The sequence below is a fragment of the Piliocolobus tephrosceles genome, chromosome 4 (genome assembly GCF_002776525.5).
Source record: "Piliocolobus tephrosceles isolate RC106 chromosome 4, ASM277652v3, whole genome shotgun sequence".
Taxonomy (NCBI): domain Eukaryota; kingdom Metazoa; phylum Chordata; class Mammalia; order Primates; family Cercopithecidae; genus Piliocolobus; species Piliocolobus tephrosceles.
The window spans coordinates 111,554,209-111,578,602 of NC_045437.1; the positions used below are offsets into that span (position 1 = coordinate 111,554,209).

A 24,394-nucleotide genomic window follows, 5' to 3' on the forward strand; every position below is an offset into this window, starting at 1 on the left:
GCTGCCATGACATGATGTGACATTCTGTTTCTTGTTATCCTTTCTCTAACTGTAGCATCCATGGATACTGTACCTGCAGCAGTCCTTACTGTGCTGTTGCCGACGGAGGTCACTACCATGATATTCTGTCTCATCATTTCTTTTACATTTTTAGTTGAATTCCCCTGTGAGAAACAGCTGCCCTTCCCCTCCTGCTTATTATTCATTATTTGTTTCTGCCAGTACTGATTTGTGGATATTTATTTTATTCAATGGGTTCTAACTTGTTACTATCATTATTTATTATTGTGTTCAAATTACCTCAGATTTGACCACTGAAAGCATGCTGTGCTTGGGTGTGATTTCACATGGGGCGGTGGGACAGGCCTTCTCTGAGCAGGGAGTGTGGGGGTGAGCAGAGCCCTACAGGAGGGGCACAGTCCTGTGGCACTGAGAACTGGCTGGGAGGGCTTCAGTCTGCTCTTGGGGAAGGCATACTGCTCTTCAGTATGCACAAGGTCAGCACCTGGTCTGAGCTGTCACCTGCTCACCTGTCTGGTTTCTTGTGGGGGCCCTGAGATCCCAGGCTTGGCACTGCCGGAGGGTGGGGCTATGCTGTGGTATGGATGCCATGCTGTGCTGTGCTGTGCAGGCAGGGGTACTGGACATAAGCCTGATATGGCCTTTCATACCCTGGGGCGCCACCATCTCCCAGGGTGACACCTGGTAGCCTTGTCCCCTGTGAGGACCAGGATTTGTGGGGCACCTGATCCTACGAGTTCAGTCTCCCTGAGTCTGTAGTGGCATCTAGGGAGGGTAGGTGCACCTGAGCCTGCCTGCATTCTGGATACGGCACCTTTGGTCGTTGCTGGCCTTGCTGCTCAGGCTCTCCAGTGGGCCAACCACCCACAGAAGGGCCTCGGGCCCCAGGGGCTGCTGTCCTGGCTCTAGAATAAATAAACATCCTAGAGTCACCAGTGTGGGCTCACCAGTGCTGGGGCCCTGCCCCCCCTCCCTGCCGGCCGCCCCCGGATCCACCCTGGATGGGTGGGGACACGGGCTGGGCAGTGTCTGAAGACCTGCAGAGCAGCCTGGCCACAGCCCAGACAACCTGGCCCTCACAGCCCTGGCTCTTCCCATAAATAAACCAGACAGGATCCTTCGTCAGATGGCATGGCCTGATTTTTGTTTTGGGAACTCTGGACAGAAGGGGAAGCAGACAGCCTCAGGCCCGGCAGGGCTGCCCGCCCGGGAGTGGCAGCTGGGCAGGCGGGCAGAGGACGGTCAGCGGTCAGCCTGCCCTGGATAGCACAGTGGGCCCCAGAGATCACAGCAGGAAAAGAAGCCCAATTCGAAGGAAGCCAGAGTCAGGCAGTGCACAGGCTGTGTGTGTGCATGAGGCCTGAGGGGTCCTGAGAGGGGCCTGTGGCCCAGGGACCTAGGGAAATGACAGCCTGTGATGGAAAGTGAAAGAGGGGTGTTGTCTGCCTGGGAAAATTGCCTGATCTGGGTTCCCTTGCACCAGCGGACATGGAGGACATGCCCCACTGAGAGGGGGAACAGAGGCTTCGAGAGAGGAAAGGCTGATCCTTGTTGCACGGTGGAGTTGGGGGGACTGGTGTTGGGTGCGCTGTGTACTGGCCTGTGCTCTCCCCACGGGAGTTTCTGTCTGTTCCTGCTTCTGAAGGGCACATCCGTTGGGTATTGTGTCTTCCCCACACCGCTGGGAGCCAGCCCAGCAACCTTTTTCCTGCCACGGCCGTGACTCCCGCTACACTGCCCCTGCCCCGGCCCTGACAGACATGTGTTAAGGGAATTCTGGGTAGAGGGCGAGGCTGCAGGCTCCTTGCCCACCAAACCCACCTTTGCCTGACAGCCAGGCAGCTGGGGCTTTGGTGGACACTGGTTTCCCTCTGAGCACCTGGCCCCTCCTGGAGGAGCACGCCACGTGGGAAGGAGCAGACCCTGCCTCCTGGGTCCTCGAGACTGGGGACTTCCTCTCCGGGCTGAGCTGTCCTGGAAAGGGTATTGGATGCTGTTCAAAACATGCCACACATCTAGAATTGCATGCCCCGTCTTCCAACAGCTGCATCGACTCAGCCTTGGGATCACCCAGAAAATTCTGGGGTGCGGTGGGCAGGGGGAGTGCCCCCCCACAGGAGCCTTAGCCAGCCTCTCTGCAGGAATGTGAGACACCAGCCTCAGCTGGCCCCAGTCGTGGGCTCTGGAGCAGGGCTCCTGCTGGACCGTGAGAGAGTGACCTGCCATTGGTGGAGGGCTCCTGAGGCCTGCCCGCCACCCGCCGGCTGGGCAGCATTCTCGTCTCCCTGTGCCTGCACTCACAACCTCGTGTCCCTGTGTGAGAATGCCTGGTTCGGAAGGAAGGGTGAGATGGGCATCCCATGTGGCCAGCCCCGGGTGGGCTCCACCTTCCCTGGAGTGGCAGCTTTCCTCCGTGCCGGATTTCTGGCCCCTGGGGAGTGATTCTGGCATTGACCTTCCGGCCTGTCTAGAGTGGCTCCCCAAGGAACAGCCCGCCCAGCTCTGGCCACCGGACCCTGCCAGCAGCTTGCTCTGACTCTGTGTGGCCTTGGCGCCTAGAGGCTATTATGGGCTGAGTGGCGCCCTCCCCACACCCCCCAATTCCTTTGTTGAGGTCCTAAACTCCCATAGATCAGGATGTTGGCTGTATTTGGAGGAAGGGACTTTAAAGAGATAATTAACTGAAAATGGGGTCACTGATTCAACAGTGACTGTTGTCACGGAATGACTGGTGTCTTCCCTAGAAGAATCCATTAGGACAGAAGTACACGCGGGGAGACGGGGAGACGGCCATGTGAGGACAGGGGAAAGACGCTATCGACAAGCCAAGGAGAGAAGTCTCGAGAGAAACCTCCCCTGCCCACACCTTGATTTTAGAGATCTAGCCTCTAGGACTAGAAGGGGTGAGAGAAGGGGTTCTGCTGTTCAAGCCCCAGGCTGTGCTGCCCTGTGACGGCTGCCCGAGCAACTAGGGAAGGCGCCGGCCCCGGCCTCCTGTGGGAGGGGATGCTGGCAGTCTCCCTGGGTGGCATCTCCTGGTGGACGTGGGTGAGCCTGTGAATGCTGAGGGACCGTCCTGGGTCCCCAGGCCCTTAGTTCCTAGAGTGTGGCCTTGCAGGCTTTGGTTGCTCTCCAGGTTGAGTCCCCTGGGGAATCTGGTATGGAAGCACATGTTGGCAACTCCCAGACATGTGCCCCTGCCACCCCAGCCCCCAGAGCAGACAGACCCACCGTGCCGGCTCTGTCTCTGGGGGTGCTGGTGCTCAGGCGTGCTGGGCTCCTGGGGCTGGTCGGAGGAGGGGAGGGGCAGCGTGTACAGGCCTCCAAGGAGGCAGGGAGGCTGGCAGGGAACAGCTGTGCAAAGGTGTTAGGTTCCAGTTGGTGTGGGCTGCCCCAGGGCCAGGTGCTAGCCCAGGGAAGGGCCTGTCGACAGGGTGGTTTTTTTTTTTTTTTTTTTTTTTTTTTCTGAGACAGTGTCTCACTCTGTAGCCCAAGCTGGAGTGCAGTGGTGCCATCTCAGCTCACTGCAACTTCCACCTTCCGGGCTCAAGCGATTCTCGTGCCTCAGCCTCCCGAGTAGCTGGGATTACAGGCACGTGCCACCATGCCCCACTCATTTTTTCTATTTTGGTAGAGATGAGGTTCCACCATGTTGTCCAGGGTGGTTTCAAACTCCTGACCTCAGGTGATCTGCCTGCCTCGGCCTCCCAACGTGCCGGGATTATAGGCGTGAGCCACCGCGCCCGGCCTGTTGACAGGATCTTGAATGCGGAAGTTGGACCTTATTCCACGAGCTCTCCTCCACCACACGCCTCAAGGCCACAATCTGCTGTGGTCCAGCTGGTGAGACATGGCAGCTCAGAAAGAAAAATCTCGCTTTTTGATAGTTTGGCAAATGTTCCTGCAGCACGAGTCATTTTTCTTCTTTAGTCGAGAGCGCCCTGTTATTTATGTGAATGTTAATTTGTGACTGGGGACATTCCCCGACGTGGTCTTCATGCTGAGCAAGACCTGGGAAATGTCAGCCAGAGCATCTGGCAGGGACGAGTGTCAGTTCTCGTGATAAATAGGCAGGCCTGTTGCAGTCCCAGGGTCTGGGTCTGACCCACTGACCTCTGTGTCCTGACTGGCTCTGGCTGGCCAGCTCTGTTTCCTGGAGGCTACCCCGGCACTGGTGTATGCAGGAGCCATGGAGATGGGGGAGCTGGCTGCAGAGGGCTGAGTGTGGGACATTCTGGACAGGCCAGGTCCCGAGGGAGCCTCGCAAGCATTGCTTGATTTAGCAGAAGGCCGCCTGGCTGGCCCCTGCGCTGGCCCCATGAGGCATTCTTGTCGACATCTTGTTTATTCCATTTTCCCCCTTATCTTTCTCTCTTTGCCCTCCCCCTTTCCCTCTCTACTATCTTCACATGAATTGCCTGTTTTGCTCTATGCCCTTTGTAAAAATGTAAAACAAACAAACAAAAAATACAGAAAATACTAATAAAAAGTGAAACTCACCCCCGATTGTAACACAGCTGACCCTTTTTTACGCATTTCCTCACAACTGTCATGCCACGATCGTGATGATGGCAGTGGTGCTGCCGGTCAGCTGATTTACCAGGTGCTGTGCCCAGTGCTCTCCACGCAGTATCTCACTCAGCCCTCACATCAGCTGTGGAAGCTCTGTTGTTATCCCCAATCAACCTGGCAGACACTGGCCACAGGGAGGCCACTCAGCTAGCCAGAGGTGAAGTAAGCATTGGAATTGAGGCAGAGTGACGCAGAGGCCACATGCTTAATTGTTAGGCCGTGCTGACGTTGGGCCCAGAGATATACATGATTTTACATAAGGAGACGATGCTGGAGCTGGGCTTGCCTTCTTCGGTCACCAGTATATCAGGGGTGTGTCCGTTCCTTAAGTGGTCAAAAATCTGTGAAACTCTTTTAGCCTAGCAAAAATCTGTAAATTTTGTAAAATTATTTTGCAGGGCACAGAGTGTTTTTGAAATAATCTGACTGGCTGGGAGTGGTGGTTCACACCTGTAATCCCAGCACTTTGGGAGGCTGAGGTGGGAGGATCACCTGAGGTGGGTGGTTCACCTGAGGTCAAGGGTTCGAGACCAGCCTGGCCAACATGGTGAAACCTCATCTCTACTAAAAATGCAAAAATTAGCCGGGCATGGTGGGGTACACCTGTAATCCCAGCTAGTTGGGAGGATGAGGCAGGAATATTGCTTGAATCCGGGAGGCAGAGGTCACAGTGAGCTGAGCTCATGCCACTGCACTCCAGTGTGGGCGACAGAGCAAGACACTGTCTCCAAAATAATAATAATAATAACAATAATAATAATAATAATCTGATCATTTATTTTTTGTTTATTTGTTTGTTTGTTTGGGACAGAGACCCACTCTGTGGCCCAGACTGGAGTGCAGCGATGTAACCTCGGCTCACTGCAACCTCTGCCTCCTGGGTTCAAGCAATTCTCCTGCCTCAGTCTCCCGAGCAGCTGGGACCACAGGTGCACACCACCACACCCAGCTAATTTTTGTGTTTTTAGTAGAGACAGGATTTCACTATATTGGCCAGGCTGGTCTCGAACTCCTGGCCTTGAGATCTGCCCGCCTCAGCCTCCCAAAGTGCTGGGATTATAGGCAGGAGCCACTGCGCCTGGTTGGGTTTTGGTTTTTTAAGACACGATATCTCTCTGTCTCCCAGGCTGGAGTGTCCAAAATAATATTAATAATAATAATAATCTGACCATTTATTTATTTATTTATTTTGTTTATTTGTTTAGTTTTAGGTTTTGGTTTTTTTGAGGCAGGGTCTCTCTCTGTCTCCCAAGTTGGAGCTCAGTGACATGATCTTGGTTCACTGCAACTCTGCCTCCTGGGTTCAAGTGATTCTCCTGCCTCAGCCTCCTGAGTAGCTGGGATTATAGGTGTGGACCACCACGCCTGGCTCATTTTGCATTTTTAGTAGAGACAGGGTTTCACCATGTTGACCAGGCTGGTCTCAAACTCCTGACTGCCTCAGCCTCCCAGAGTGCTGGGATCACATCATTCCCAGCCTACATTTATTATTATAACATGTATTTGTTCTTACTTCTGTCATCTAATTTATGTTTTCTGTTTTTCTGGATTTTTTTTTTTTTTTGCTGTTTTTCTAGTCTGCCATATTTTCTATATGGTCTATCTTCAGTAATTTGGAAGGTATACATTAGTTTTACTAGTTGTGACTTTTCTAATTTTGAGTAGAATTCTTCAACTCGTATCTATTGACTTTAGAAACTTATCAATAACTGTTGATCCTAACTGAAGATTAGGAAACAAGTGCAATTAAACTGTAATTCCTTTTTTCTTCCTCTACTCTTTGTCTGGGTTTTGTGGGCTTGTTTGGCAATGTTTTGCTCACCCCCATTTATTAAAGTTAAATTATGAATAGTTTATGTATTACATAGCTTTTTTCCCCCAAGAATATATGCTAAATGTCTTCTTGTAATCCTAATTATCCCTGTAGCATAGGTGCAGAGGGCAATTCCACTAGTTCGACCTGTGAGTTCCCCACCGGCCAGGTGACTCAGTTTTAAAATCAAGTCCAGGCTGCATAAAATGGCAGGTAAGGGGTGCTGGGGAGGGAGACAGAGGAAGACACTGGGGGTACGCTCAGGGACAGAGGGCTGCCAGGACCCCATGGAAGGCTTTGTGTGCCGGGAGACGGCCTTGACTCTTATTTTGTAGAAGTGGGTTTCTGGTTTTCAGTTTGGTTCGTTTTCCTGGAGCTCTCCTTGGTCCTAGTAGAGTTTTAGAGGGATAAACGGCACCTGCCAATGTGTGCAGGGTTTCTTTTTGGGGTGATGAATAAACAGGATAAACAGTAATTCATAGGTTACCTGGTCCAGCTCCTCAGTTTGCAGAAGAGGGAACTGGGGACCTGCAAGGGGAGAGGACTGACCATGACCGCACTGGAAACCAGGTCCCCTGGCTCAGCGTCCAGTGCTCTCCCTGCCTGCCTTGCCCCCCGCCCTGCCCTTCAAAGTGGAGTCTAGTTTTCCTTAGAGCCTCGCTGGGCATGTGACTGTCGGGGCTCCTTGGTCCTGTCGGAGATTGGCTCTGGCCAGCTTAGGCCAAAAAAGAGACTTTTCTGGAGTAAAGGTCTGTAGGGCCTGAAACTGGGTCCAGGGAAGGGTAGAGCGGCCGGGCAAAGTCATTAGGTTCTGTGGAGCTCAGAGGCACCTCTATTGTGGTCACTGTGCTCAACAAAACCCTGGAAGGCCCAGCTGCAGCCATAGCTTCAAGACAGAGCCCTGGACAAGGGGTCGCTCTCCAAGAGGAAGGAGGGGAGTGGCTGGCATCTGGCGAGGACCCCATGAAACACAGAGGGGGAGCCCGTGGAGATGCGGGTGAGGACAGCTGTTTCCTAACGCCATGGACAGCTCTGCCCGCTAGCGTTCCTTTTGGAAAAGTGGAAAAGTCAGTATGTGAAATCCTCTGGGATGCTGAACTGTGAAGGAGGCCATGGTGGTGAGGACGGAGTGGCTCAAATCCCACTCAGTGATATTTCCCACTCCTGGGAGTGTTCAGTGGCGAGGGGTCCAGCCCCCTTCCCTGAAAGCTCCCAAGGTTGTTAGAGACCTCCCTGGGGAGCTGCGAGGGGCAAGAGAGTGTCCGAGCAGGCTCTGAGGAGGCGCTCTGGGAGCTGCAGGCACCCGTGCAGCCCTCCCTGTGAGATTGTCGTTCCACCGGGCGGCTCCCACAGCAGGGGAGGCTGCCTGGCCCCTGCCCCATTGCCCAGCCGAATCTCCCAGGTTTGTTACCAAACGGAAGAAGGGGAGAAAGAATCTTGGAGTTAGAATACTTTCTGGAACGGGAATCTTAGCAGATGCCAGCGTTTAGGGGACTTTTTTGGCAAGTGTGCATGCTGTGTGTGTATTTCAGAGGGAGGTGAGTTTGAGGGCAACAGGGACTTGCTTCCTTGTCCCTTGGCAAAGTCTGGGTGCCTCTGTGCACGGACCTTTGTGCTTCTTAGGCTTTGTGACTTCCACGCTAGATTGTGGCCATTGCAACCTTGGCCCACACCTGACAGTCTTTGCGCTGGAGGTTGACAAGGTTGAGTGACAGACCAGGTCCCAGTCATGCACAGATGGGAGGCTGCTGATGGCTGCAGCTGCGGCTTCCATGGGAGGGGCAGTGAGGCCCAGCCAGCCTGGGTGCCCTGCAGAGGGGAACAGGACACATACCTGTGTTTCCCGTGAACCCCTAACTTCCAGGGTGTCTGTGGTTGAATACTTAAAAATTCAGAGTAACAGAACTGTTAATAAGCCTTTGGATCTTTATACATTTTTAACGTCTAGTTGCCATTTCTAGTAACTACTTTACCATCAATCCAACTGCAAAGGAGCAGGTTCTATAGAAGGAAGAGGCAGGGCAGGCGTGTAACTCACCAGGGTCTGAATGCCAGTAGCTTTACTTGATGACCCAGGCACTGCCAGGCTCTGGACCCCTGCAGTGGCACCTGAGGGTCAGGGACAGAGCCCTCCCATGACCCTCTCTCCATCCCCCAGGGGAGAACCTGGTTGGGTTTGCGAGACATCCACAGACTTCAAGAGCAGGGCAGGACTCACACGGAGAGCCGGGTCAGGGTGTCAACCTTTCTGCAGGACCTCAGGCTGGACAGCTGTGGGGCTGGACAGACAGGCTGCCAGCAGGCTCCCAACTGAGTGCTCTTCAGCCTAGTGTGCTTCTGGAGTTTCTTGAATATTTATTGAGTGGGGAGAGGAAACGGATTCTAATTAATAAAAATTGCATGTAAAAACAGATACTTGTCACTGGCAGCAGGAAAATCAAAGTCCTGGAAAAAATGCAGCAAAACCTAGCTCACATTTTGTGCTTTGCTCTCCTGTCAATTTTCTTGTGTTTTTTTTGACAGATCATTCCTGGGATGCATATTAAAGTGTTTGAAAATCAGGGGATAAAATGATCTCCACTTCTTTTGTGAAGTGCCCGCCGCTCTGCGCATTTTTCTGGCCGGTGGTCTTGGCTGGTGGTTTTCGGGTGGTCAGCCTTGGTCTCGGGGCAGGTGCCACCATATTCATCAGTCCAGCATGCGTGTGCACGTCGCACAGTGGTCCACAGAGACTGGCGGGGCTATGAGGAGCGTGTTGAGCGTCTGCGTTTGAGAAAGCCACCGCTTGGAGGCTTCTGGCTGTGTGAGGAAGCCTGAGCCCAGGCCCTGCTTCACAGGGACCCCAGTGTGCTCCTGTGCCCTCCGCGGAGTCTCCTGCAAGGATGCCCTTCCAGGAGGCAAGGCCCAGGGCAGCATCAGATGGAGCTAGTGCCGTTGGCTCAGCCGAGAGATTGTCCTCAGGGAGGCAGCCAGGGAGGGGGGCCTGAGCCTGCTGGTCAGGGAGACCCCAAACTCTCCTGGGTTGCTCCGGCCAGAGAGTACTGCCCATCCCCAGGCTGAGCCTGGCCTCATTGTTACACTAGGTCCCTCCAGAATAACCCCACAGCCTCAGGCCTGTGGCATGGAGGCTCCCGGCCTGGGCTGCAAGGTCCTCCAGAAGATGGGACTGCCATAAGGGATCCTCATGTCCCAGTGTCCTGCCCTAACTGGCTCCATCAGCCCAGTCTGGCCCAGGGGCCTGTCTGGGAGATGCCCTTTCTGCACAGGTGTGGGCTCTGATTCCTGGAACTTGTGTGTCTGCAGCCTGTCTGCCCACCTAGGCCTCAGTTTCCTCATTTAGAAAGCAAGCTGGCTGGCTGAAGTCACTTGGGTGGAGGCGTGGCCTGGTTCTCAGCGTCTGCCAGGCTGCATGTGCTCCTGTGTGAGTGTGCACGGGAAAGAGCGACTGGCCTCATGTACAGGCGAGTCACTGGATGCTTGGGGAGCTTGACACCTTGCCTGAGGTCACCTGGCCAGATAGAAAGGGTGCCAGGAACTCAGAACTTCACACTCCAGGACAGCTTGTCCGCTGCCGCTCCCCAGGGTTAATTCCTGCACTTCATCGAATGAATTTCAGTAATAAGATGGATTTGAGGCACCAGCCTCCCCCACACCACACACCAGGACCATCAGTGCTGGACCCTCCCAACTCCTGCACCGGTAAACACGCTGCGCCCGTGCCAGTGGACAGGGACGGCTGTGGTCTCCCCGCCTGCCTGCTCGGTGCCTCCCTTGGAGGTCGCAGCCTCTGGCTTTGGGGTCATCGGTTTGCTCATCCCACAGGCATCTGCTGAGTCTCTGCCAGGCCTGGTTGGGCCCTGAGACCCAGGGATGAGTCAGAAGCGTGGGGCCTGCAGGGTTCCCACCGTCCCCTTCCACAGTCCTCCCACAGCCCTGATGACCTCCTTCCCCGACCTCGGTCTTGCCCTGGTAACTCTGGTTCCCCCTGCCTCTTCAGCCTCTTCCCCAGAAGCCCAGGATACCCGAGCCCAGAGTGTCCTGTGCTCCTTACCCTTCTTCTCATGCCCCTCAGAGAACAGCACCCGCTTTGCCGGCCACCCACTGGGACCCTGAATTAGTTTTCTGCGGCTGCTTTAAGAAAGTACTTAAAACAGCAGGAACTCGTCCTCTCAGTTCTGAGGCCGGAAGTCCGAAGTCAGTATAACCTGACCCAAATCCAGGCGTCGGCAGGCTGTACTCCCTCTGGAGGCTCCGGGGGAGGACACTTTCTGGCCTCTGCCAGCTCCTGGGGGCTGCCAGTGTTCCTTGGCTTGAGGTCGCATTGCTCCAATCGCCAAGGCTGGCATCTGGCATCCTCCCTGTCTGCCCATGGCCTCGTCCTCTGCGCGTCTGCCTAGTCCCCCTCCACTCCCCCCGTAAGGAAGTGGACGAGCGACTGCATTCAGGGCCCAGCCAGCCCCAGAGCCCACCTGATCACACCGGCAGAGTCTCCATGTCCTGCTACCCTCACAGCTGCCAGGGATGGGGGCCTGGGTAACTTTGGGGGCCGTCTTTTTCAGCCAGCCACAGACCTGGAAGCCCACCTGGGTGCTGCCTCCTCCCTCCCATCTCAACCAGATCTACCCTACCACATCCTGTCCATTCCACTCCTCACCTCCCTCATACCTGCCACTTGTCCCTGTCTCTCATGCTCCCGTCTGGACCATTGCCCCTCTCCCAGGCACCTGCAATGCCTTCTCCCCAGGACCCCAGACCCATTTTTGTTCTTCAGCCCATTCCCCCTGCGGCAGTCACCATGCTTCTGAACCGGAATCATATCAAGGCTTCCCCTAGAAGCCCCGGGCTGCCTACAACCCTCCCTCACCAGCCCCCTGAGTGACAGGCCACCGGGCACTGTGCCTTCGATGCTCCTGTCCACCCACCTGGTCAGCGATTCCTACCAGCTGTGCTCCGTCCACCTCCCCAGCCGTGGCATGTGCGGTTTCCTCTGTCTGGAGCACTGAGTCTCTCTCCAACTCTTTGCCTGGCCAGTGCAAAGGGATTGGGTCGGTTTGGGTAGATGTCACCTCCTGCTGGAGGCATCCTTCATTCGGGAGCCAGGCCTGATGCTGGGCTCTGTGTTCCTCCAGGCCCTGCACTTCCACCAGCCCCTGCCTGGCACATCAGCTTCCCAAGGGCCCAGGCTGAGTGTGCCGGCAGGCATCTCCAGCCTCCCTCCCTACTTGAGGCTAGGGGCAGCCGCCCAGCAGGCCCTTGTGGGCACTGATTGCATCTCGGTCTGCAGGGGCTCCCAGCCAGCAACAGGATGGTGCTCACCGAGCACCTCAGGTCAGGCAGAAGGAGGGCAGCCCGTACGCCACTGTGCCCCCTGCCCCAGCCAGGATGATGATGTGGCAGAGGCCATCACCAGGTTACTTCGGGGGTGCGTGGTTTTCGCACATCCAGATGGCAGGTGCCAGGAGCTACCCACCAGAGGGCACACTCCTGACTGGACAGGGGACCAGCCAGTGCTGGCTAAGCTTTAGAGCATCGATGATGCTGGAAATGCCAGCTTTTCTGATTTTCAAGAGAGTCTGGAAATCTGGTCATTTATGTGAACTCTCCTGTTTCTTAAGTTTGAGCAACAAATTCAAGCTTTTAAAATCCCCTGCATGGGTCATAAGCCAGTGATCTGAAGGAAACACTCTGAAGGCTGGACACAGTGTGAGTTTCCAGTGTGAGACTTTGGTTTATGGATAATGGACTAAAAGATAAAAGTGTGGGAACTGGAGTGGTCATGGGATGGGTGGACCTGGTGGTGCCAGCAGGCTGGATGGCAGGGGAGGGCGGGGGAGGGTAGGGGAGGGCAGGCTGGATGGCAGAGGAGGGCAAGGGAGGGCAGGCTGGACGGCACGGGAGGGCAGGGAAGGGCAAGCTGGACAGCAGGGGCGGGCAGGCTGGATGGCAGGGGGGGGCAAGGGAGGTGAGGGGGGCTGAGTCAGGTCTCAAAGGGAGAACACAGGTTTTACCCGATGGCCGAGTTGGAGGTGAGGTGGTGGGGAATGGAGATTCCTGAGTTGACAGCATGGTGGGTTCAGGGGCTGGGTGGCTCGGCAGGGTGCACACAGCCCAGTGAGGAGCATGGGGTGTGCAAGCCAGGGTCTGGGAGAGTGGGGCAGGTCAGGAGTCTGAATGCCAGCGTACAGAGCAGCCTGAGTCCCAACGGAAATGCGGGCCCAGCGAGGAGTTTGTAGTAAGGGAGGGCGCTGGCTGGTCTAGCGGGTCAGGGGCGTCAGTTCAGCTGCCTGTGGAGTCTGGGCTGGTGGCTGACACAGATAGCGGGAGAGAGTGGGGGGCAGTGGGGACTGGAGCCAGCTGCAGGGGCGTGTGTTCCGTCCAAGACCCGCTGTGGTCAGGGCCTGCATTTTCCAAGGAAAGCTAGGATTCTGTGTTCAAGACATGAAATCTCATCATTCTGAGTGTTAGCTTCAGAGCTTTAAAAATGTTGTTTGGCCCAAATGGAACATGTCTGTGGGCAGATTCAATCCCCTGCTGACTGTTTTGACCTTTGTCTTGGACTCTGGGCTCCTGGGAGTGGGGTCAGCTCTTGGCCCGTATTTGATGCACTTTGGTGGGTGACCTCTGGGGACACGCACAGGCCCACAGCTGCCCTTGAATGTCTCCAGGCATCTCTGCACAGTTATGACTTTATAAACACAGTAACTTTTCTGAAAGCAGAGAGGGTTGGCGTACAGGGGTAGAGACGACCCAGACAGAGGCCCCCTTTCCTAGACAGGGCGGAGGGCGGGGGGGCCTCTGGGGCCACATGTTCATGCCCTCCAGCCAGCCCAGGCTTCAAGCTGAGCACCAGCTGGGGTGCTGGGCAGGGTCCTCAGATGGGAGGTACTCCCTGAGGGGGTCTCCTGACTGTTCCCCTTCCTTGATCTTTTGTGTGCTGGAAATCTGATCATGTTGTCTTTGTCCTGCAGGCTGGTCTGATCCGGATGGAGGAGGAGGAGTTCTTCATCGAACCCTTGGAGAAGGGGCTGGCGGCGCAGGAGGCTGAGCAAGACCGCGTGCACGTGGTGTATCGCCGGCCCCCCAGGTCCCCTCCTCTAGTGGGGCCACAGGCCCTGGACACAGGTGAGGCTACTGCAGGTGGGCAGGCTGTGTGGAGAGCCCTCTGAGGCCCTAATCCCCAGGGGAGCATCCCAGAGACTCAGGCAGCTCTCCGAAGACCAGCTTCACTGCTGAGGCTGAGCCCCAGTCTCGGTGGCTCAGGAATGGGCCAGCTGCCTGGCAGACGGCAGGGCGTAGCAGGGCTGCTGGGGCTGGGGCCTCTCCTCTGGGTGCACGTGGGTGACAAGCAGCCCAGACACCCCTGCCTTCAGGTCTGGGGCCTCCATGGTGGACGATGAAGGCTGTCCAAGGGCCTGTCTTCTGTTGTCTAAGGGCGAGCAAGTGTCGTGGAGTGGGGTGGTGCCCACACCAGGCCTGAGTCCAGTGCCCGCATCTCTGAGTCTGTGCCTGTGAAGATGCCTCCAGTGCCCCGGACAGCGCCTCCCCTGCCTCTGTGCTGCCACGGTCCCTGGGAGGGTGCCTGTGGTAGGTCCCAGCCCTCGCCTGGCTGCTCAGGAAGAAAGGCCCTGCATGCTCTTTCTGGATCCCTGGAGGCATGTGCCCTACAAAGACTCTGGAGATGCTCCCAGCAGCCTCAGCAGTCTCTGCACAGACTCATGGCTTCTGTCTTTTTTCAACTCAGAACCCATGTGTGCCCTGGGCCCAGAAAGCTGAAAGGAGCTGCCGGGTGGCCATGGTGACAGTCCCTGACTGTCGCCTCAGACCTGGCCTCGCTGTGCCAGCCCCCACCTCCCAGCATCTCCCAATCTCTGGTCCTGGATTGTGGTGAAGCCAGGGTCAGTGTCTGATGTGGTTCTACGGGCCCATAGTTCTCAGAGTCCCCTGTGTGGTCGGGGATGCCTGGCCTGTGCTTGGCTCTTGCTGGGAGAGTGGGAAGCTGTGAGCTCAGCCCTCAGCCTCTGGTCAGGACCCCCTGGGTGAGGAGAGCCTCAGGGTCAGGCATACCTGCCTGTTCACAGCGAATGCTCCAGGGACCTGGGCTGGGCAGCCCCTGTGCTGTGATTTACTAAGGTACTCCTGTCACTCCATAGCATCCCTGCCTCATTTATTGTAGGTGTCTCTGACTTCCCAGCTTGGCAGATAAATTGAGTACAGCCTGACAGGGCACAATTCTAATTTCATGAAATGGCATCAGATACCTTTGCAAAGGAATGGCTCCATCAGGAAGCCCACTGTGCTCTGGAGACAGTCAGTGTAACCGGTGGCCCATGTTCCTTGGGGCCAAGTCAGCGTCTGCTGTGCTGCAGACAGCCGGGCCACTGGGCACTGCCTGCCCAGCCTTCTCCAGCTGCGGTCTCAGCCTCGACTGCTTATTCCCTGCCTTGGACTATTTTGCAGGGAAGGAAGGAGTAGTAATCCAGGAGGGCAAGCGTGAAATGAGGCTGGGCCTCAGTTTCGCTCCTGGCTAGCTAGCTGCCTTGGGGCAAGCCCAGTGGCGTTAGCAATCCCTGTGTCCCCGAGAGCTCCGGGGCTGGTCACTTGGTGCTGTGGGCTTGGTGCTTCTGGCTGGCCTCTCCTGGAAGACTCAGGGGGGTTCTGGGGGCCTCTGCTCAGGCGAGGTGAGCTGGCCGTGTGCCCTTGGCCATGTCTCTGGTCCCAAATTCCATATGGTGCTTGTCTTCCTGAACATGGCAGCCCTTCCCCCAAAGCCTGGCCAGCCTTGCCTTATTTTCTGGGCTTCTGCTGGTGTTTGGCATCTTCTACTGAATCCTCCCTCCACCCCACCCCCAATCCACATATCTTTAATGAGAACTTGAAATTCAGAACACAGGAAAGGAATTTCAAACTCCGAATAAGCCCAGAAACCATTGGCCTTAGAAGACGCTGGGTGAGGCCGGCTGCCAGGTCAGGGGTGAGGCTGAGATGGAAGGTGGGGGTTTGGTAATGGGCTGTGGGGGAGGACGCGAGCCTGTCCAGCCTGAGATCTAGGCCTCCGGCCCAGGCTGCAAACCCAGGGTCTCCAGCTGAAAGCCCAAGCTATGGGTGTGGGCATGGGCCTGGGGCTATAGGTCCAGATCCCAGGCCTTGGGGCTGGGGCCAAGTCCCCTTTGCTTGATGTTCCTGTCTGGTGTCCTCAGGACCCTGTGTGAGGGGATCGGGCCTTCAGGGAGCTAGCCCCCACTCCATGCACCTAATTGTTAATTGTTCCCACGCAGCCCTGGGCTGAGGTCGACACACTGGCTGGAAGGGCGGAGCTGGGTGGAGGGCCCACGGTGACCTCAGGCTTCCAGCTTTCCATCTGTCTGGGCCTTTGAGTGGCAACGGGGAGGTGCATAGAAGCTGTGTGTTGTGGCATAGTGAGGGGCACAGCCTGCCTGGCACATAGCTCCAGGACTTGGGTGCAGGGGTGTGTGTGTGTATAGGGGACCCTTTCTTCTAGTGAATTCTGAGGGAATCCTGATAGATCTGTGAGGCCCTGGTGGAAGCTGGCAGGAGGTGCTGGCTGGCAGTTTCTTCCTGCCTCCCCAAAAGCAACGTCTGGAAGTGGGTGTGAAGTACCCTGCTATTTATGTTCTGCCAGGAAAGGTGACACACCTGCCCTGGGTGTCCCAATGGGGGGTGGGCATCAGTCTGGGTGGCGGGATCTCCCTGCAGGGTCAGGGGTGCCTCCTTTTCAGGGTTGCTGAGACGGGTGTCCTGTTTTCCCCCGAGAAGCCCACGGGCTGACCAGGGTGATCTCGGGGGCTCATGGAGCCTCAGGAAATCATTTTCACTAAGAGTCTGTGTCATCCAAGATCAGTTGCTGGGTTGCAGATCGCCTGGGGAAACGGATGGAAAATGACGGTTTTAACGCGTTTCACAGACTCAGGCCGGGTATGAGTTTGTGCGCTGCGCAGCTTAGGTAATACCCGGGAGAGAGTGTTAGGAGGGCCAGGGGGGAGGGAGGGAGCGGACAAGGTCCTTTTCTCTCCTCCCTGGCCATGCTGGCCTTGGCAGAAGGGTCCTGCTCAGTGCTGCTGGCCTGGGAACCTGGCCAGGACCAGAGGCAGAGCTCTGAGGCTGGGTGACCTTTTGGGGAGAGGTGGTTGAGGTGCGCCCCCCGCCCCCGCCAGGCATTGTGACAGGCATCTCGAATCCCTGTTCTCTGCCCTTCCCAAGGCCAGCTCTGTGCCCAGGGACACTGTACTGGGGTTCAGGGACAGGGCGCCCTGTGGCATTGTCCTCTCTGGTGTGTGTGTGTCTCATCCTGTGTGGGACTGCTGAGGAGGGAGCCCCAGGGAATTTGAAACAATAGAAACGTTGATATGGTTTGTCTGTGTGCCTCCACCTGAATCTCATCTTGTAGCTCCCATAATTCCCCTGTGTTGTGGGAGGGACCCAGTGAGAGATGATTGACTCACGGGGGCGGGTCTTTGCCATGCCCTTCTCGTGATAGTGAATGGGTCTCACGAGATCTGATGGTTTGAAAAACGGGAGTTTCCCTGCACAAGCTCTCTCTCTCTCTCTCTCTCGCCTGCTGTCGTGTGTGAGACGTGCCTTTCACCTTCTGCCGTGATTGGGAGGGCCTCCCAGCCGCGTGGAACTGAACGTCCAATAAATCTCCTTCTTTTGTAAGTTGCCCAGTCTCGGGTGTGTCTTTATCAGCATCGTGAAAACAGACTAATACCCACGTATTCTCTCACAGCTCTGTAGGCCAGGAGTCTGAAATGAATCTCACTGAGCCAAGATCAAGGGTGGACAGGGCTGTGCTCCCTCCAGACGCCCCAGGGAAGAATGTGTTTCTGGTCCGTCCCAGCTCCTGGGGGCTGCCAGCCTCCCTTGGCTTGTGGCTGCATCATGCCAATCTCTATCCCTGGGTCATATTGCCCCCTCCTCTTCTGACAGTGTCCCTGTGCCTCCCTCTTGCAAGGATGCCTTGATTGCATTTAGGACTCACCCCAGTAATCCAGGACAGTCTTCTCATCTCAAGAGCCTTCCCGTAAGCACATCTGCAAAGCCCTTTCTTCCCATAGAAGGTACCCGTCTCAGGTTGCAGGGATTCGGACCAGCATCTTCGGGGGCACCGTGCAGCCAGCTACAGGATGCGAATGGCCCTCGCGTACAAGGCTGGCCACGCAGTGCACAGCACACCTGGGAGGCGCCCGTCTGGGTCATGTGGAGGATCAGCACTGTCGGCTTTACTTACTCCTTCCCAGGGCATATAGCCCAGAGGCACAGCCCAGGCAGGTGCTGATCCTGCTGCCTCCCTCACTGGACCCTCCACCCGGTGGTGTGGGAGCTCTTCCCTGCATGCCTGAGTGCCAATCTCAGCCTGGCAGTCCTCCCCCATCCCCCGCATTAAGGGACCTGGAGAGGCTGACTCCAAGACCACGTGCACAGAGAAGCCAATGCTGCTGTTGACACTGAGGGCCTCTCTAGCTTCCCAGAGACTGACCTTGGGATTCCGCGAAGGTTGCCACACAGTGAGAAAGACCCTGAGTCATGTGTTGGGCATGTGGTCTCTGTTTCAGACAGTGCCATTTGCACAATGTCAAGACAAGAGCTGCAAACTCAGAGGCCGGCAGGGCTTGGCAGGCAATGCCAACACAGACAGCAGTGGAGGAAAAACAGATAATTGCACCCCCCCTTGGCCTGGCTTTCATTTCTCTCCTTTTGATAGAAACATGGACGACCAAGAATACATCTCCACTAAAGAGAAACAGCAGCAGGAATGTAGCTGCCTGTGGTGTCCAGCCTTGGCCTTGCCATGGGCACAGGGCATCTGGGAGACCCTGCAAGGAGCGACAGACCCTCCTCAACTCCCTTGACCTCAATCTGGTAGAAGTGTGGGTCTGGTGCAGCTGAACATCCTATCAAGAGAATCCAGACATCAGAATTTTTATGTGAACCTTCCTGATGTTAAAATGTGTCTTCAAATTTCTGGAATGAGAGGATGAACTGAGAGGGCTCCAGGAATCCAGCCGAGGCACTGAGCTCAGTGAGTTGGCAAGAGCTGGCTCGGCAGGGCCCAGGCCGACCCCGGTACAAGAGACAGCCCCTATCACCAAGCGAGAGGACCAGGCCTCGGGGGTCTGGGGAGTCAGTAAGTGCCTGGTTGAAGACACAGAGACAGGTCCGGGCACAAGGACGCTGGCCAGGTCCAGGGCTCAGCCAGCAAATCCAGCCAAAGCCCTCTTTCCACAGAAGCCTCTACATCAGCTCTCTGCCTCCAGCCCTGGGCCCTGCACACCCAGTGGGAGCTCTCATGCCTGGGGTCCCCTCCCGTGCTCACTATATGGATCGAACAAAACACGGTTCCCCATTGGCTGTCTGTGATGCAGAGGCAGAAGCATCCTCTGCCCTCCACTGTGGGCTGCTCTCCTGGGGCTCCCCCGGGTCTGGCCTTGGGACAGAGGAGGGGCAGGTGCTTCCCGTCCTGGGGAACTGCTACCAGGCTGCCGTGCATACACCCCGCTGGGCTGAAGGAAGAGAAGTCAGACAGCAATGTGCCGGTGACCTTGGCTGCCTCCACTCCAGACGCCGCTGGTGCCAAGCCTCTGCCTGCTGCCATCAGGCTGCATGCAGCGTCCTCCCTGATGGGCAGAGGAGGCACACCACCACGGGAGCCTCTCGGCCTCGCTGCACCAAGGAAAGCCCGCCAGGAGACACAGGACAAGTGCCACAGGGCAGCTCCTCCATGTGGCTGAGCGTGGCTGCCACCGGCAGCCCACATCCAGCCCTTCCCCACCAGGCCAGGAAGAGCCCCCTCCTGACCCACAGTCTCCACCCTGTGACTTTGCCTTGAGTTGGATAGGAGTTGTCCAGGCTACAGGGGATCCTGGGGGAAGAGTGGGCAGGAGAGGGGACCTCAGGTATGACAGCTGCCCCTGGGTGTGCAGGGCCCAGGACTGGAGGCAGGGAGCTGATGGGGCAGCCTCTGGGGAAGCTGCAGCCTTGAAAGACCCAAGGTGGTGATGGCGCCCTCCAGTACAAAAGAGTTGAGTGTTTCAGCAAGCTTGTGCTGGTTGCAGTGTGAGGGAGGCTGGAGGCAGGGAGGCCGTGGGGGAGGCTGGAGCAATGGCATAGGAGAGAGAGAGGAGCTCTGTTCTCTCAGGCCACAGGACCGGGGAGCAGGCGAGACTCATCTACTCAGTGTCGAGCAAATAGCCAGCCCCACTGACACAGCAGATGTGAGGCTAGGCATGGTGGCGGTTGGGGGGCCCAGGATGGGGCAGGACGGCTGTTGCTTTGTTGGGGGCTGCAAGTTTGCCGAATGCCGGGTCAGAGAGCCCTTCAGCCCTGTAGCTGTTGACGTCCATCTCAGCTTCCTCTGGCTGCCGTATCAACTTACCCACACCTTAATGGCTTAAAACAATATACATGTCTTCTCTCACAGTTCTGGAGCTCAGAAATCAGAAATAGGCTTTTAGGGGCGAAAATCAAGGTGTTGGCAGAACTGGTTCCTTCTGGAGGCTCCAGGGCAGGATCCATTCCTGGCCTCTCCCAGCTCCTGGAGGCTGCTGGCGTTCCTTGGCTCGTGGCCACATTGCTGCAGTCTCTGCCTCCCTGGTCACATGGCTTCTCCTCTTCTATAGGCAGCTCGCCCTCTTAGAAGGACACTTGTGACAACATTTAGGGCCCACTGGGACCATCCAGGTTACTCTCCCCATCTCAAGACCCCTAATTTAAACACATTTGCAAAGTCTCTTCTGCCATATAAGATAACGCTCATGAGTTTTAGGGATTAGGACATGGACGTCTGGGGGGGCTCATGATTCAGCTGACATGTCTGAGTGTTGAACCTCAGGTCCTAAGGGAGAATGGAGAGTCCTTTGGCTGGATTTGCAGGGTGAGCCCTGGACCTGGCTAGTGTCTTGTGCCCGGACCTGTCTCTGTGTCTCCAGCCAGTCACTTCCCGAGCAACTCCCCGGACCTCTGAGGCCTGGGCCTCTCACGTGGTGATAGGCGCTGTCTCTCATACCCTGGTCGGCCTGGGCCCTGCCAAGCCACTGTTGCCAACTCACTGAGTTCAGCGCCCTAGAGCCCTCTCAGCGCTTCCCCTCTTTCCACTCTGGAGCTGTGCCTGCAGCCCGGGCCCCCGGAAACCCAGGGAGAAGCACGGATTGTGAAACCCGAGGCGGCTCCGGGAGGCGTGCTTCAGGGCTGAGCGCACCCTTGGCAGACGCCGTGGCGCTCCTGTCCTCGTGCAGACCGGGCCCTTGGGATGACTGTTGGAGATGCCAGTGTGGTGATGTGGCCCACGCGGAAGGGGTGGGCGGGGGCCGGCGCTGGGAAAGCCGAGGCTGCACATTCTCCGAGGTTGGAGTTGCCTGGGGTCAGCCGGGGAGAGCAGGAGGGGCCGGCTCCCAGGCCTGGCTGGCTTTCCAGCTGGCGTCTGCTGCTCGGAGGACTGCCCTGTGGATGCTTCCCACCCCCTGGGCTGTGAAGGCAGAAGCGAGGCTTGCACCCGGGCGAGGGCTTGGCCCCCATTATCCCGCAGGGGAGACATGCCAGGGTGTGCTCCCCCTCCACGGCGTCTGGGCCTGGCACTCCGCCTGACAGCCCCCACGTGCGCAGCTCCTCCCCTGTGCCTCCGACATAAATTTAGTCCCTGAGTCTCAGGTCTGCCCTTCCCCCGCCACCTCTCGCCTCCCGATATGGTTTCTGATTCAGGGGTGGAGCCGACCAGGTGAATGTGGCTGGCAAGGGCCTGGATCTTTGGTGGAGCACCGTGGGCAGGTGACAAGCGTGACCCGGAGGATGGTGGCCTTGGCCCTGGCTTGGCTGCAGCCCCAACTCGAGTGCAGGGACAACTCTGGAAGACCGGCCAGTGGTTCTGAGGAACTGCATTAGGGCTGCTCCCACAGATGCTTCCAGCGCGAGGTGGGTGAGTGGGGTGGACTGTGGGCAGTTTGGTGCAGGGGTCAGTGTGCTCAGCTCCACCTGGCATGCTGCTGTGCTGGCTCACTGAGGGGCCCAGGGCAGCTCACTCAGCCCCTCAGGATCTCCGTACCTGGGTGCAGTGGCACAAGAGTTGTTGGAATTACACAGGGCACAGGGTGCCTGCCCGGTATTCACTGTGACGCTTGCTGAGGCTCTCCGGCCCCCTTTCCCTACTCTGTCTCGTCGTCTTCCACAGACACAGTGAACTGATACTTTCTTTCCTTCCCTTGGATCTGTGTTGGGAATGACCTCCAGAGAGCTTTTCTGGTGATGCGCAGGGTAACCACGCCTGGCATGCAGACAGTGCACGGCTCAGGGGTGAAGCCGTGATCTGCTCACAGGGGCACCTGGTGTTTGATTAGCAGCTGTGGGCTGGGCACGCCCCCCTTGGGGTCCCCAGCATGGCAGAGGCAGGCTCCTGGGAGAGAGGCGATGTCTCCAGGGCATCTTTCCACATCGGTGACATCTGTGCCTTGGGTGTAGGAGCCTGCTGGCTGGGGTGAGGTTGGGGCAAGGAGCAGTGGGGCCTGCTTGGGACCCAGGTGAGGCTCCCTTCATGCCCTGGGTGCCCCATGGATGACTGTGGAAGAGACATGGGCACCCTGCATAATGGGGACAAAGGGACTGCATCCCATGGTGGGTCCCCAGACGGAGGCCTCTTGGGGAAAGAGAGGGGGTGGGGCGACAGGTGAGAGGTGTTGGGTACCAGCATCAGGGCTGCAGAGGCAGCTGGAGGGACATCTGAAGGGGACAGGAAGCACTTCCCCAGCCTGGCTCAGAAACTGCATTTGGGTCCGAGGTCCAGACTCTGCCAGTTTGTGCCAGACGGAGGCCTCTGACCACAGGCCCCATCTCCTCTCAGAATTCTCTGCAGGTTGGCAGACACTTCAGCCAGCTCCAAGCCTGAAATCTTTTCTATAAAAATTTCCAATTTTCTTTGACCCGTTTCTCTTTGAAATTAATCCTAGGCAGCGCTGCGCTCTGGGCCCCGAAGGAGCTCTGAGCGGGGAAAAGGTTGCAGTCAGATGGACGTGCTGGCGTCTGGCTTCTCTCTCTCCTGCTCTCTGGCTTCATTCTTCTGTCCTTCTGTCTCACCCTCTTTCACGTGCCTGTACACACACATTTGGGGCATGGGCTGGATTCTTACGCCGGGATGTGTCTCTCAGAGCTCTTGACGTGGTCCCTTTGGCCGGGGCTTGCCCTGAGCTGTGGGCTGCACCACGGGCAAAGCTGGTAGAGAACCCGGCCAGGAGCGCACTGGCGCGTCCCATGCCTCCCATCTCAACCTGTCAGGATGGTGGTGCACACCCTGAGAGAGCTTACAGGACAGGGCAGGAGGTGACCTGGGCACTGCGCCTGCATGGAGAGGTGGCTGGTGCTGGTCTGGTTGGGAAAAGGCTGGGCACCTGAGTGCCATGTGGGTTCAGTAATGCTCATTATTACTATAATCCTGCTCCCCAAATCACAGGAGGAATAATAGCATTAGCAGCTCTACTGCTTAGGGGGAGACTGAGACTCAGAGAGGGCACCTTGCCTGCTACCACTAGTGTGTTCTCCTTCATTCACTCGTCACATTCTTGCTATGTGTCCGCCGTGTGTCTTGGGCAGGACTGGGTGCTGGGGCTGTAGCAGTGGAGGAACCTGACTGAGTCCCTGATCTCCTGGCTCACAGCCCAGCAGGGGAGACCCGGTGAGCAGATGCTTGCAGACAGTGGAGAATCCTGTGAACAAAGTAAAACGGGGTGAAAGGGCAGCGTGAGAAGGCAGGCAATGGAGGGAGGTGCCCCAGGTTGGTGGTGATGGGAAAGCCCAGCCCGGGGAAGGGTGTTCCAGGCAGAGGGGACAGCACACACACGGGCCCTGAGGCTGGAGTTACCGCAGCGTGACCAAGGGGCAGAAAGCAGAGAGTACCTGGATCCGAGTGGGATGCGTGTGGGGCCGGGAGGGATAGGCAGCACTCATCGCTTTGAAGGGACTGTCACGGTGCAGGGTGGGAATTCATTCTGCGTGCGGTGGGAGGCCTTTGGAGGGTTTTTGGTGGAGGGGGTGGAAGCAGGGAGGAATCCCAGTGACCGATGGCAGTGTCCATGCCGGTGGGGTGGAGCCAGTGAGTTCAGGAGGAGTTTGAGGTGGAGCTTCCAGGACGTGGTGTGAAGGAAGGAATCGAGGACATGTCCTGCCCCTGAAAGGTGACATGGCTGGGAGGCTGGCCGGGCAGTTGGCAGGTCAGGTGGCCTGGGCCAAGTGCAGGAACCAGAATTGGTACCCATCACTCTGACTGCACAGCTGCCCACGTCTACTGCTCTGCACTGCCCTGGCCCAGAGGGAGGTGTTTTCCCAGGAAAGAAGGTGCCAAGGCCAAGACCCATGTGCTCCCAGACTCGGGGGCGGGAGCAGGAGCCCCCGATGCAGCCCCACAGGCAGCCAGGCCCCGGGATGAACTGCCACCTCCTCTTGCTCCAGGAAGCAGAGGTTCTGCTCTGTGGGGCAGGCTCTCAGGGACAGTGTGAGGTTTGGGGTCCCATGGGCGCGTGTGCATCCTTGTTTCTCTAGCAGGACAGGTCCTGCTTCCCCTTGCCTGCCACTGTGGGGAGGGACCCCAGACTGGCCAGGATGAGTGGACGCAGGAACTGTGGCCTGCACGTACTTAGGAGTGTGCAGGGCAGGGTGTGTGGCTGTCTTTAGGGCCTTTGCAGGCAGAGCCTTCCTGTCCACCCCAAGAGGCCGCAGGCAGCGCTACCAGCTGTTCCCCATACAAAAGCTGCCTGAGACAGCTGGAATGCTCCTGCCCCTGGTGCAAACTCTTGAAACTCAGGGTTGGGAACATCCTGGGAGCTGACCTCAGGTTCTGTTCCTGCAAATAGGTATCTGTTGCTGACCCGGCAGATGGCGGCCTGAGCCAGCCCAGACGTGCTCAAGCCCTGGCCCCGAGCTGCCATCAGGGAGCACTTACTGAGTGACTAAATGAATTAGGAAATCCCAGCGCTTAACAGACTCACCACTCAG

The 24,394-nt window shown here is 57.1% G+C and overlaps 1 protein-coding gene across 2 annotated transcripts in view; it reads left to right on the forward strand.

Annotated features, from left to right (window-relative positions):
* The window catches only part of ADAMTS2 (ADAM metallopeptidase with thrombospondin type 1 motif 2), a 223,306-nt gene that overhangs the window by 53,636 nt on the left and 145,276 nt on the right, over positions 1-24,394 (forward strand). For both annotated transcript variants that reach the window (XM_023193715.2, XM_023193716.2), the window contains exon 3: positions 13,375-13,528. In XM_023193715.2, coding sequence (XP_023049483.1) covers positions 13,375-13,528 — 154 coding nt within the window. The remainder of the gene's footprint in view (positions 1-13,374; positions 13,529-24,394) is intronic.